At 42.7% G+C, this 14,594-nt stretch overlaps 1 protein-coding gene across 1 annotated transcript in view; it reads left to right on the forward strand.

Annotated features, from left to right (window-relative positions):
- Positions 1-14,594, forward strand: part of CFAP92 (cilia and flagella associated protein 92 (putative)) — a 70,337-nt gene that overhangs the window by 15,665 nt on the left and 40,078 nt on the right. Inside the window, exons 6-8 of the mRNA XM_032267994.1 lie at positions 1,851-1,938; positions 3,011-3,132; positions 7,094-7,240. Coding sequence (XP_032123885.1) covers positions 1,851-1,938; positions 3,011-3,132; positions 7,094-7,240 — 357 coding nt within the window. The remainder of the gene's footprint in view (positions 1-1,850; positions 1,939-3,010; positions 3,133-7,093; positions 7,241-14,594) is intronic.

Raw genomic sequence — 14,594 nt, forward strand, 5'->3', positions numbered from 1 at the left:
TTTTTTTTTTTTTTTTTTTTTTTTTTTTTTTTTTTTTTTTTTTTTTAAACATGAATAATGGAAGCACTGTGGGTTGTACTAACTAATGCTTTCATAGCAGATACAGAAAGGAAACTATTCAAACTTCTCCAGATAGCGGTGACATTTCTCAGCTTGATTTGGTAACACGATTGTGACCTTCAGACAGCATAAATGTGTGTGCCATCGTATGTGTAATTTCTTATAGACCCAGCTTGGTTCTTCTCCAATGTCTCCTTTTGGAGTTGTACCTGATTTTATTACCAGTTTTCATCCGAATCCACTGGGGAATGGGACGATTTCGCCTTTGTTTCTTGGTCAGGAATCGCTTAATCCTGAAAGTCTTGTGAGAAGACTTGGCAAGAAACAGAGAAAAGCACCCACCACGATGGCAGAGAAAGGAAGAGAGCGATTTTTTATTTTTAGTAGAGACGAGGTTTCACCTTGTTGGCCAAGCCGGTCTCAAACTCCTGACCTCAGGTGATCCACAAGCCTCAGCCTCCCAAAGTGCTGAGGTTACAGGCGTGAGCTACTGCACCTGGCCTCAAAAACTTTTCTGACTGTTGAAGTTATATATGTGGTTTTTGGAAAATTTAATGAATAGATAAAGTATAAAACAGAAAAAAACATAATTTCATCACAAGGAACAATCTATGTAACATTGTAGTTACTATATTGCAGAGAATTTCTTTGTTTCTTGCTCTGTCACTCAGGCTGGAGTGCAGTGGTGCAATCTCGGCCCACTGCGATCTCTGCCTCCTTGGTTCAAGTGATTCTCCTGCCTCAGCCTCCCGAGCAGCTGGAACTACTAGGATGAACCATCCATCACACCCAGCTATTTTTTGTATTTTTAGTAGAGACAGAGTTTCACCCTCTTGGCCAGGTTGGTCTCAAACTCCTGACCAGGTGATCCTCCCGCCTTGGCCTCCCAAAGTGCTGGGATTACAGGCATGAGCCACCTCGGCCAGCCTAGGATTTTTCTTTTTTCTTTTTTTTTTTTTTTTTACACAGATTAGGTTATCCTGGATACATACTCCTGTATTTAGAGATTATTAAGATGCCATCACATGCGCTTTCCCTTCTTGTTGTTACTCATTTATTTATTATTTTCTATTAAGACAGGGTCTCACTCTGTCACTCAGGCTGCAGTGCTTACTATACTCAGGCTTGATCACAGCTTGCTATAGCCTTGAACTCCTGGACTCAAGCAATCTTCCTGCCTCAGCCTCATGAGTAGCTGGGACGACAGGCATGTGCCACCAGGCTTAGCCAGTTTTAAAATATTTTATAGAGATGGAATCCTGCTATATTGCCTGGGCTGGTCTCAAACTCCTGGGCTCAAGAGATCCTCCTGCCTCAGCTTCCCACAGTGCTGGGATTACAGGTGTGAGCCACTGCACCAGGCTGCACTTTCCTATTTCCTGAAAAACTTTCCATGAACTTCATTTGTGGTGACTAAGTAGTATTTCATCTTCTGGTCAGACTGTAATCTATTCCCTATGGTTGGGAACTTGGGAATCTTGGGACTATTTTCATTTTCTAATGTAAACAGTACTGAAATGGACAATTTAACACATAATAGACTTTTCTCTTTCTGTTGGCTGTTATATAAGGAACTGGAGGTCTCCTCTTGACTCCATTTATCAAAATAATTGAAACTAGTCTGTATGTTTATTCATTCACTCACTTACTAACAAATTTTTTTACTGAGTGCTTACCATATCCCAGGCCTCTGCCTAGAGACTGACATTACAGAAATGGGTCAGGAGCCCTCATTTCTTGGTCAGCTAGCATGTAACAAAAAGCTTGGAAATATTTGCTATTATTTTCAGGTTCTCAACAAGCAGAGCCTGAAACTTCTTCCAAGAACAGTGAGGAATATGAGAAGTCCCTCAAAACGGACGATTCTTCCATGGTTCAGTAAGGATTGAATGATATTTTGGGCGGTAGGAGTGAAGCCCCTCTTGTACTAGCCCTACTATGAGTCATGGTAGGTTTTTTTAGTAAATCCAGTTAAATTGGAGCTCATACAATCCAGCCTAATTTAAGGGAGCAGGGAAAGGGCAGCTTGTGTGTGAGTACATGTTGCACCTCAAGCTTTCTGCATGCATTATTTTACCTTATTTGATCCTCATAATGACAACTTTGTGAGGTGATATGACTATCTCCATTTTCTACACAAGGTAACTGAGTAATTAAGTGATTTACACAAAGTCATAAACCAGAATTCCTGGTTAAGCCAGGATTCCAACTCACACCTTCAGACTCCTGAGTCTCCAGCCATCCTGCATGAGGTCAGTTGCTCTTATGGCCTCTGGTAGCCTGAGAAGGGTCTGTAGAAGGAGACTCCTTAGATGCTATGGGGACCAGGGAGAGAATGGAAGCCCAGTTGATAGTTTGGGAAAATGGAATGAGAAGAACCAAGAGAACATGCCTTTAAACAATTTTGGTTTTTAAAAATTGCTTTTGTATTGAATGTATAGATTAATTTGGGAAGAATTAACATTTTTACATTGTTAAGGTATCTCATCCATGATCATGGTATATCCTCTCACTCAATTCAGACCCTCCCTTATGTCCTTTAATAGAGTTAATTTGTTCTACCTATAAATGTGGATAATTCCTAAAAGTGAATTCTTAGATGTTTTATAGTTTGGGCTATTTTTATAAAAACATATTATTTCTCATTATATTTTTTGAGTTGGTTAGTACCTTGAATGCAGACCAACTGTGCCAACATTACTGGGGATTTGATACAAATGCAGAATTTCAGGCCTGCCCCTGGTTTACTGAACCAGAGTCTGCATTTTATTTGACAAGATCCCTAGGTAACTCACAGGCACATTAAAAACTTAGAAGAACTGTGTTAGAGGAATGCGCTATAAGATTTTTTTAAAATCTGCTTTCATTTAGTCCATCAGTAAACAGATTTTCAGATCGAGCCCCTGATTTTTTTCACCTTGATTAATTTTTCTCTTTGTGAATTTTCTAGATGGAGTGTTTCAAGAACACCAACCATTTCTTTGGCAGGAGCAAGCATGATGGAGATCAAGGAATTAATTGAGAATGAATCATTTAGCAGCTTAAACATATTAGACAGACAAAGATCTCAAAGTAAGTTAGGATCTGGGAATTTTATAATACAACTAGACTTGGAAGAATTATGAAATATTTTAAATTCAGTATACTTCAATGAGATTCTTGCATATTTGACCAAATGTTTCTCAAAAGTAAGAGTACTATATACATTTTCAACTTACGCATTCCATCCTTACTGTCCATCCATCCATTCCCATTTATCCACTCATCTATCTGTCCATCCCATCTATCCATCCATCCACCTGTATTCATCCATCCATCATTCATCCATCCCTATCCATCCATCCCTATCCATCCATCCCCATCCACCCATTCCATTCATTCATCCATCCATCTCCATCTATCCATCCATTTGTTCCATTTCTTCTCATGTCATTCACTCAACCTCATCATCCATCCCACTCCACCAATATTTTTGACCCGTGGTGTTATGCATATGGAGGACATGAAAATCTCTAATATCTAGTGGAGACTTTCAAATAAAGAATTATAATTCTATGTGATAGATGCTATGGTAGGGGTAGGTATATGGTATTTGGGGAAGCATAAAAGAGTAGTGTTTATGGAAAGACTCCTTGAAAGATAAAGTATTTACTCTTTTTCTTTACTTTTTCTTTTTTTTTGAGAGGGAGTCTCGCTCTGTCACCCAGGCTGGAGTGCAGTGGCACAATCTCGACTCACTGCAACCTCCGCCTCCTGGATTCAAGTGATTCTCCTGCCTCAGCCTCCTGAGTAGCTGGGATTATAGACATCTGCCACCACACCAAGCTAATTTTTGTATTTTTCACCATGTTGGTCAGGCTGGTCTCAAACTCCTGACCTCAAGTGATCCAACTGCCTCGGCCTCCCAAAGTGCTAGGATTACAAGCATGAGCCACCGCACCCAGCCTAGTATTTACTCTTACAGTGGAATGAAGAACACAGTATCCCACGTCATGGGACCCACTCATGCAGAAGCATGTGATCTTATTCACATACTGTCAAGAGAGCAGAACCCTCAGAAGCTACTGAACCAACTTCCTCATTCTCAGCCGAGATCCCCTCACCAGTTTCTCATTAAGAAGTTGTGTTTCCAGTGTGAGGTGGGAACATCTAGAGCCAGTGAGTGCACTGCTGCCTCCTGGGATGGGCCATTTCACATCCCGTTAGCTGTAATTGCTACAGATCATGTCCTTGTCTCTCAATCAGTTACCTGTTGGTTGTTGTTTCCTGACACTGGCCTGGTTCTAGTAGTGCAGTAGTTGAAGTCTGCGGAGAGAGTGACTGCCTGAGCCAGGCTCTCTGCTGGGTGCTGGAGACACAGTGGAAGAAAACTGATTCCCATTTTTCCGGTCCACAAAGGCTGAGTCACATTTCCACATGTGAACGCCTCTCAACTTCGGACTTCATTCTTTCCAAATTAAAAGTGTCACTCTTTTAAAAAATGTGCTTTAAACATTTAATAAGGTTTTTAAACCATTCTTTTTATTTTGAAATAGGAAAGTTCACAGGAAAATGCAACAACTGTATATTCACAGTTTAGGTGTTAGCACTTTGCTGTGTTATGGGGGGACCGTCCTTCACGCACGCAGTCCCCCTGCTGGGGATCTGAGTCGTCTCCAATTTCTCACTCTCCAGCACTGCCATGGTAAGCATCTGGGCACACATGTGAGTCCATGGCATTGGCCCAGTGGGACTCCTGGGGCACAGATGGTGAACTCCGACCCCACTGCTGCTGGTTTACTCTCCAGGTGGCATCTCTTTACCCTGCTGCTTGCAGTCCTGAGGAATGCTGTTCTCTGCCATGCTCTGCACAGGCAGGGTTGAGTTCCTGACTCCTGATGAGGCTGAGCAGCATTGCATAGGCCTCTTTGGTCACACACATGTAATTTGCCGATTCATATCTTTGCTTATTTTTCTGTTTAAAAAAAATTGTCTTATCGATCTGGCAGCTTTGTGTTTACATCTTCTGGGTAATTGGGCATTGCCAGTTATATGCATGGTAACCCTCACAGACGGGTATGTAACTTATCCTTTGCCTTGATTTATGGTATCTTGTTTTGTACACCAGTTATTTAACTATTCCTCTCTAGTTTATACTTTCAGGAATATTTAAGAAATCCTTCCTCATCTGGGTACAGTGGTGCATGCCTGTAGTCCAAGCTACTTGCAAGGCTGAGGGGATGATCACTCTGGCCCAGCTTTTATGGCCAGCCTTGGCAACATAGTGAAACACCATCTCTCCCTTCTTTTTTTTCAACTCTCCCTCCCCACCCCTCCACCAAGACTGAGTTTCGCTCTTGTTGCTCAGGCTAGAGTGCAGTGGGCATGATCTTGGCTCACTGCTACCTCTGCCTCCCAGGTTCAAGCGATTCTCCTGCCTTGCCCTCCCAAGAAGCTGGAATTACAGGCACCTGCCACCATGCCTGGCTAATTTTGTATTTTTAGTAGAGACAGGATTTCACCATGTTGGCCAGCCTGGTCTCAGAATCCTGACCTCAGGTGATCTACCCACCTCAGCCTCCCAAAGTGCTGGGAATACAGGCATGAGCCATCGCGTCCAGCCGAAACGTCATCTCTTTAAAAAAAAAAAAAAAGTCCAGGTGCGGTGACTCGTGCCTGTAATCCTAGCACTTTGTGAGGCTAAGGCAGATGGATCACCTGAGGTCAGGAGTTTGAGACTAGCCTGGCCAACATGGTGAAACCCTGTCTATACTAAAAATACAAAAAATAGCCATGTGTGGTGGTGCGTGCCTGTGATCCCATCTACTCTGGAGGCTGAGGCAGGAGAATCACTTGAACCTGGGAGGCGGAGGTTGCAGTGAGCCTTGATTGCACCACTGCACTCCATCCTGGGCAACAGAGTGAAACTCCATCTTAAAAAAAAAAGAAATCCTCCTCCATCCAGATGTCAGTATAGTCTCCTAGATACTCTGCTGATGATTTTAATGTTTTCGTTTTATACTTTGAGTCTGGAATTCATTTCGTATATGTCATGAAGTAATTCAGTAACTTTATTTGCTCCCATATGCATAGTCAATATAATTTACTCATCGATTTAAAATGCCACTTCTGGTGTCTGTTACGTTCCTCTATGTGTTTGGATCTGTTCCTGGGCTTTCTCGTCTGTCCCATTGGTCTTGATGACCATAGATTTATATGCATCCTCATCTCCTTTTCCTTCTGATCTGAGCTTGGCACTGAGCTGAGGGTTGTATGCAGCGTTGCTAATTTCCTCCTCTTAGTGCCCTAGAAGGCAGGTGGTGTTGCCCTCATTTAACAGGTGAGGTTACTGAGGCTCAGACTGGGCTTTTGTTTAAGAGCAGGGTCTCTTTAAAAAGCCCATCCTCCACCCTGCACTGAGGTTAAGAGCTGACTGGAGGAGGGTCTTGAGTGAGCCTGTGGCGTCACTGTCATGGCGACCTTAGTCCTCTTCTGCACATGTTCTCAGGTAGCAGTGGGAGGGGATGAGAGGCCCTCAACCTATCCCTACATATACTGAAAACGGGCTTGCCATCTATACATATATATATTTTTAGGCTGAGTCTCTCTCGGTGCCCAGGCTGGAGTGCAATGGTGCAATCTCGGCTCACCGCAACCTCCACCTCCCGGGTTCAAGTGATTCTCCTGCCCCAGCCTTCCAAGTAGCTGGGGTTATAGGCATGTGTCACCACATCTGGCCAATTTTTGTATTTTTGGTAGAGACAGGGTTTCTCTATGTTGGTCAGGTTAGTCTCGAACTCTCAGTCTCATGATCCACTTGCCTCAGCCTCCCAAAGTGCTGGGATTACAGGCGTGAGCCACCGTGGCTGGCCCTGCCATCTACATTTAGCTACCACTTCTGGTTGCTGGGAAGAGGCAGTGGCACAAAGAACAACCCCTGCCATCTAGGAGCTTCTGGAACCTTCCCAAATCTCTGTAGCATGTTCAGGTCCACATATGGCAACTCAGATACAAGTCTCCTCTTAATGCTTATCTCCTTTCTTTGATTTCACAGTTAAAGGGAAAGATTTAGAGGGAAGAAAGAAAATCCAGAAGAGACCTAAGAAGCCTCCGGCAGAAGAGGAGGCAGATTCCACGCTGACAGGCCCCAGGAGGCAGAGCGCCTTCTCCATCCAGCTGGCCCTCATGCCGCTTTTTGCCGGTACCCACTCCTTGCCCTGTTCCCAGTAGTTCCCGCTTGTCTTGTCACGTGTGGCCAGAATGGCCATAAGCAGATGCTCGCGATGACAGCCCTGCTGTGTGCCACCTCATTTCATCCTCACAGCCATCTCAGGAAACTCAGGGGAATTGGTGTCATAGTACAGGGAAAAACGGAGGCCCAGAGAGGGTGGCTACATTGCCTGAGATCACACAGCTGGGAAGTGTGAAGCCTGGACTTGAACCCAGCTGTTTGATTACAAAATCCAAGGAAGCCTATAGGAATATTAGATGTCATCATTGTGTTTGCTAAGAAGATGCTGCTTTTGATGAGTGCTTTCCTACAGATTATTATAAAAACATCTAGGAAAGGAAATGAGGAAAGGGAACCCTTTTTGACTGAGCCTTTCTGGGTGCAGACACCTCCTGTATCACTCACTTCTCAGGGCAGACTCTGACCCAGGCAGCCAACCTGTGGTATGGAGGTGGCTGTGGTGGTTATCATTGTTACCGTTTTTTTTCAGTGAGGAAAAGAACTCAGAGAGGTTAAGTAACTTTCCTAAGGCCACACAGCTCAGTGACCAAATGGGGATTTAATTCTTTTGGTTTATAAGATCTGCCACAATTTGTGAACTGGATTTTCTACATATTGGTAAATCACAACTAAATATTATATCAATATGTTTTGATGATGGAAAGCTCAGCATATATTTTTGTAAAATTATGTTGCTTTTTTCCAAAAAAAAGTAATATGGGGAGAACGCCCCTTTTTTTTCTTTTTAGAGAAAATAATTTCAGACTTTGTTCGTTTTTTGGCCATCACGTGTCTTGTGCGCCCTCTCCTGGCTGCTCTGCAGAAGCTCATATTGGTCTTTTCTGAGCTGTAACCAGCGCTCATAGATAGAGGGAGCAAAAACCACAGAAAGCTTCCAGTTCACTTCCACAAGTGTCAGTCATCCTCACGTGCTCTTGGGTTGGTGTCAATTAATTTTTAAGACAGTGCTATTAACTTTTTAGTTTGCACTTTTTTTTTAGATAAGGTCTTGCTCTGTCACCCACGCTGGAGTGCAAGTGACACAGTAATAGCTCACTCCAGCCTCAAGACAGCCTCCCACCTCTGCCACCAACATAGCTGAGACAACAGGTACACACCACATCTGGCTAATTTTTTTGTATTTTCTGTAGAGACAAGGTGTTGCTATGTTGCCCAGGCCGGTCTCAAACTCCTGGGCACAAGTAATCCACCTGCCTCAGCCTCTCAAAGTTCTAGAATTACAGGTGTGAGCTGCTGCACATGGCAGTTTGTAGGGGTGTTTTGTTTTGTTTTGTTTTTATTGCATTTTAGGTTTTGGGATACATTTGAAGAACATGCAAGATAGTTGCATAGGTACACACATGGCAGTGTGATTTGCTGTCTTCCTCCCCATCACCTATATCTGGCATTTCTCCCCATGCTATCTCTCCCCAACTCCCCACCCCGCACTGTCCCTCCTCCATTTCCCCTCAACAGACCTCAGTGTGTAGTGCCCCCCTCCCTGTGTCCATGTGTTCTCATTGTTCAACACCCGCCTATGAGTGAGAACATGTGGTGTTTGATTTTCTGCTCTTGTGTCAGTTTGCTGAGAATGATGGTTTCCAGGTTCATCCATGTCCCTACAATGGACACAAACTCATCGTTTTTGATGGCTGCATAGCATTCCATGGTGTATGTGTGCCACATTTTCCCTGTCCAGTCTGTCATCGATGGCATTTGGGTTGGTTCCAGGTCTTTGCTATTGTAAACAGTGCTGCAATGAACTTTCGTGTGCATGTGTCCTTATAGTGGAACAATTTATAATCCTTTGGATATATACCCAGTAATGGGATTGCTGGGTCAAATGGAATTTCTGTTTCTAGGTCCTTAAGGAATCGCCACACTGTCTTCCACAATGGTTGAACTAATTTACACTCCCACCAACAGTGTAAAAGTGTTCCTATTTCTCCACATCCTCTCCAGCATCTGTTGTCTCCAGATTTTTTAATCACCATTCGAACTGGCGTGAGATGGTATCTCAATGTAGTTTTGATTTGCATTTCTCTGATGACCAGTGATGATGAGCATTTTTTCATATGTTTGTTGGCCTCATGTATGTCTTCTTTTGTAAAGTGTCTGTTCATATCCTTTGCCCACTTTTGAATGGGCTTGTTTTTTTCTTGTAAATCTGTTTTAGTTCTTTGTAAATTCTGGATATCAGCCCTTTGTCAGATGGGTAAACTGCAAAAATTTTTTCCCATTCTGTTGGTTGCCAATTCACTCTAATGACTGTTTCTTTTGCCATGCAGAAGCTGTGGAGTTTGATTAGGTCCCATTTGTCTATTTTAGCTTTTGTTGCCAATGCTTTTGGTGTTTTGGTCATGAAGTCCTTGCCTACGCCTATGGCCTGAATGGTTTTGCCTAGATTTTCTTCTAGGGTTTTTATGATGTTAGGTCTTATGTTTAAGTCTTTAATCCATCTGGAGTTAATTTTGGTGTAAGGCATCAGGAAGGAATCCAGTTTCTGCTTTCTGCACATGGCTAGCCAGTTTTCCCAACACCATTTATTAAACAGGGAATCCTTTCCCCATTGCTTGTTTTTGTCAGGTTTGTCAAAGATCGGATGGTTGTAGATATGTTGTGTTGCCTCCAAGGCCTCTGTTGTGTTCCATTGGTCTATATCTCTGTTTTGGTACCAGTACCATGCTGTTTTGATTACTGTAGCCTTGAAATCTATAGTTTGAAATCCGGTAGTGTGCTGCCTCCAGCTTTGTTCTTTTTGCTTAGAATTGACTTGGCTATGCGGTCTCTCTTTTGGTTCCATATGGAGCTTAAGGTGACTTTTTCCGGTTCTGTGAAGAAGGTCATTGGTAGCTTGATGGAGACAGCGTTGAATCTATAAATTACTTTGGGCAGTATGGCCATTTTCACGATATTGATTCTTCCTAACCATGAACATGGAATGTTTCTCCATCTGTTTGTGTCCTCTCTTGTTTCGTTGAGCAGTGGCTTGTAGTTCTCCTTGAAGAGGTCCTTTACGTTCCTTGTTAGTTGTATTCCTAGGTATTTTATTCTCTTTGTGGCAATTGTGAATGGAAGTTCGTTCTTGATTTGGCTCTCTTTAAGTCTGTTATTGGTGTATAGGAATGCATGTGATTTTTGCACATTGATTTTGTATCCTGAGACTTTGCTGAAGTTGCTTACCAGTTTCGGGAGCTTTTGGGCTGAGACGATGGGGTCTTCTAGATATACAATCATGTCGTCTGCAAATAGAGACAATCTGACTTCCTCCTTTCCTATTTGAATACCCTTTATTTCTTTTTCTTGCCTGATTGCTCTGGCTAGAACTTCCAGTACTATATTGAATAGGAGTGGTGAGAGAGGGCATCCTTGTCTAGTGCCAGATTTCAAAGGGAATGCTTCCAGTTTTTGTCCATTCAGTATGATATTGGCTGTTGGTTTGTCGTAAATAGCTTTTGTTATTTTGAGATACGTTCCGTCAATACCTAGTTTATTGAGGGTTTTTAGCATAAAAGGCTGTTGAATTTTGTCAAAGGCCTTCTCTGCATCGAGATAATCATGTGGTTTTTGTCTTTGGTTCTGTTTATGTGGTGAATTATGTTTACAGACTTGCGTATGTTGAACCAGCCTTGCATCCCTGGAATGAAGCCTACTTAATCATTGTGGATAAGCTTTTTGATGTGCTGTTGCAATCGGCTTGCCAGTATTTTATTCTTCAGTATGCATCTATGTTCATCATGGATATTGGCCTGAAGTTTTCTTTTCTTGTTGAGTCTCTGCCGGGTTTTGGTATCAGGATGATGTTGGTCTCATAAAATGATTTGGGAAGGATTCCCTTTTTTGGATTATTTGGAATAGTTTCAGAAGGAGTGGTACCAGCTCCTCTTTGTATGTCTGGTAGACTTTGGCTGTGAACCCATCTGAACCTGGGCTTTTTTTGGGTGGTAGGCTCTTAATTGCTGCCTCAACTTCAGACCTTGTTATTGGTCTATTCAGGGTTTCGACTTCTTCCTGGTTTAGGTTTGGGAGGAGGCAAGTGTCCAGGAATTTATCCGTTTCTTCCAGGTTTACTAGTTTATGTGCATAGAGTTGTTTGTAATAATCTCTGATGATGGTTTGAATTTCTGTGGAATCTGGTGATATCCCCTTCATCATTTTTTATTGCATCTATTTGATTATTCTCTTTTCTTTTTTATTAATCTGGCTAGTGGTCTATTTTGTTGATCTTTTCGAAAAACCAGCTCCTGGATTTATTGATTTTTTTTTTTGAAGGGTTTTTTGTGTGTCTGTCTCCTTCAGTTCTGCTCTGATCTTAGTTATTTCTTGTCTTCTGCTAGATTTTGAGTTTTTTTGAGCTTGTTCCTCTAGCTCTTTCAATTTTTATGATAGGGTGTCAATTTTCGATCTCTCCTTGCTTCTCATGTGGGCACTTATTGCTATATATTTTCCTCTAGAGACTGCTTTAAATGTGTCCCAGAGATTCTGGTATGTTGTGTCTTCATTCTCATTGGTTTCGAAGAACATCTTTATTTCTACCTTCATTTCATTGTTTATCCAGTCAACATTCAAGAGCCAGTTCAGTTTCCATGAAGCTGTGCGGTTCTGAGTTAGTTTCTGCATTGAGTTCTAACTTGATTGCACTGTGGTCTGAGAGACTGTTTGTTATGATTTCCATTCTTTTGCATTTGCTGAGGAGTGATTTGCTTCCAATTACATGGTCAATTTTAGAGTAGGTGTGATGGGGTGCTGAGAAGAATGTATATTCTGTGGATTTGGGGTGGAGAGTTCTGTAAATGTTTATTAGGTTTGCTTGGTCCAGGTCTGAGTTCAAGTCCTGGATATCCTTGTTAATTTTCTGTCTTGTTGATCTGTCTAATATTGACAATGGGGTGTTAAAGTCTCCCACTCTTATTGTGTGGGAGTCTAAGTCTCTTTGTAAGTCATTAAGAACTTGCCTTATGTATCTGGGTGCTCCTGTATTGGATGCGTATATATTTAGGATCGTTAGCTCTTCTTGTTGCGTTGATCCTTTTACCATTATGTAATGCCCGTCTTTGTCTCCTTTGATCTTTGTTGGTTTAAAGTCTAATTTATCAGAGATGAGAATTGCAACTCCTGCTTTTTTTTGCTCTCCATTTGCTTGGTAAATCTTCCTCCATCCCTTTATTTTGAGCCTTTGTGTATCCTTGCATGTGAGATGGGTTTCCTGGATACAGCACACCAATGGGTTTTGGCTTTTTATCCAGTTTGCCAGTCTGTGTCTTTTGATTGGGGCATTTAGTCCATTTACATTTAGGGTTAATATTGTTATGTGTGAATTTGATACTGCCATTTTGATGCTAGCTGGCTGTTTTGCCCATTAGTTGATGCAGATTCTTGATTGTGTTGATGCTCTTTACCATCTGGTATGTTTTTGGAGTGGCTGGTACTGGTTGTTCCTTTATATGTGTAGAGCATCTTTCAGGAGCTCTTATAAAGCAGGCCTGGTGGTGATGAAATCTCTGAGTACTTGCTTGTTCACAAAAGATTTTATTTTTCCTTCACTTATGAAGCTTAGTTTGGCTGGATATGTGATTCTGGGTTGAAAGTTCTTTTCTTTAAGGATGTTGAATATTGGCCCCCACTCTCTTCTGGCTTGTAGGATTTCTGCTGAGAGTTGATGGGCTTCACTTTGTAACCTGACCTTTCTCTCTGGCTGCCCTTAGCATTTTCTCCTTCATTTCAACCCTGGTGAATCTGATAATTATGTGCCTTGGGGTTGCTGTTCTTGAGGAATATCTTTGTGGTGTTCTCTGTATTTCCTGGACTTGAATATTGGCCTGCCTTGCTAGGTTGGGGAAGTTTTCCTGGATAATATCCTGAAGAGTATATTTTCTAGTTTGGATTGATTCTCTTCGTCACATTCAGGTACACCTATCAAACGTAGATTAGGTCTTTTCACATAGTCCCACATTTTTTGGAGACTTTGTTCATGCCTTTTTACCCTTTTTTCTCCATTCTTGCCTTCTCATTTTATTTCATTGAGTTGATCTTCAACCTCTGATATCCTTTCTTCTGCTTGGTCAATTCGGCTGTTGAAACTTCTGCATGCTTCATGAAGTTCTCGTGTTTTTCAGCTCCATCAATTCACTTATATTTCTCTCTAAGTTGTTTATTCTTGTTAGCATTTTGTCAAATCTTTTTTCAAGGTTCTTAGTTTCTTTGCATTGGGTTAGAACATGTTCTTTTAGCTCACAGGAGCTTCTTATTACCCACCTTCTGAAGTCTGATTCTGCCATTTCATCACACTCGTTCTCCATCCAACCTTGTTCCCTTGCTGGTGAGGAGTTGTGATCCCTTGTAGGAGGAGAGGTGTTCTGGTTTCGGGTGTTTTCATCCTTTTTGTGCTGGTTTATTCCCATCTTTGTGGATTTATCCACCTGTCGTCTTTGTGGTTGCTGACTTTCAGATTGGGTCTCTCAGTGAACTTCCAGTTTGTGGATGATGAAGTTATTTCTGTTTCTTAGTTTTCCTTCTAACAGTCTGGCCCCTCTGCTGTGGGACTGCTGAGGTCCACTCCAGGCGCTGCTTGCCTGGGGATCACCTGCAGCAGCTGCAGATCAGTAAGGGTTGCTACCAGTTTCTTCTTCTGCTATCTTTGTCCCAGAAGTATACCCACCAAATGTCAGTGTGTTCTCTCTTTTATGAGGTGACTCTTTGGACATATGGGGGTCAGGGAGCTGCTTGAGGAGACAGTCTGTCCTTTATTGGAGCTCAAGTGCTGAGCTGTGAGCGCCATTGTTCAGAGTTGCTGGGCAGGTACATTTAGGTCTGCTGCAGCAGAACTCATAAACTCCTTTTTTTTTTTCCACCAGGTGCTCTGTCCCAGGGAGTTAGGGCTTTATTTATGAGTTTCAGTGGTGCTGCTGCCTTTTTTTTTTTCAGAGCTGCCCTGCCCAGCAAGGAGGCAGCCTAGTCACTGTCTGCCTGCAGAGGCTTTGCTGAGCTGCTGTGGGCTCTGCCCAGCTGCCGTGTGATCTTCCCTGCAGTCCTGTTTGTATGGGTGTAGTTAGAACTGCCTCAGCAATGGTGGCCTACCTCTGTAATGGCGGACTCTCTCTGTAATGGCAGGTTGCCTCGGCAACGGTGGGCTGCCTCAGCAGTGGCGGACTACCTCTGTAGTGGTGGAATGTCTCAGTAATGGCAGACGCCCCTCCCCCACAGAGCTGGACCATCCCCGGTTCAGCTGTGCTTGCTGTGAAACTCTCAACCCAGAGCATTTTCAATTGCTGTTTTGTTTGTGTGTGTGTGTGTGTGTGTGTGTGTGTGTGTGTGTGTGTGTGTG

This window comes from Sapajus apella, unplaced genomic scaffold (genome assembly GCF_009761245.1).
Source record: "Sapajus apella isolate SASKATOON/1434 unplaced genomic scaffold, GSC_monkey_1.0 scaffold174, whole genome shotgun sequence".
Taxonomy (NCBI): domain Eukaryota; kingdom Metazoa; phylum Chordata; class Mammalia; order Primates; family Cebidae; genus Sapajus; species Sapajus apella.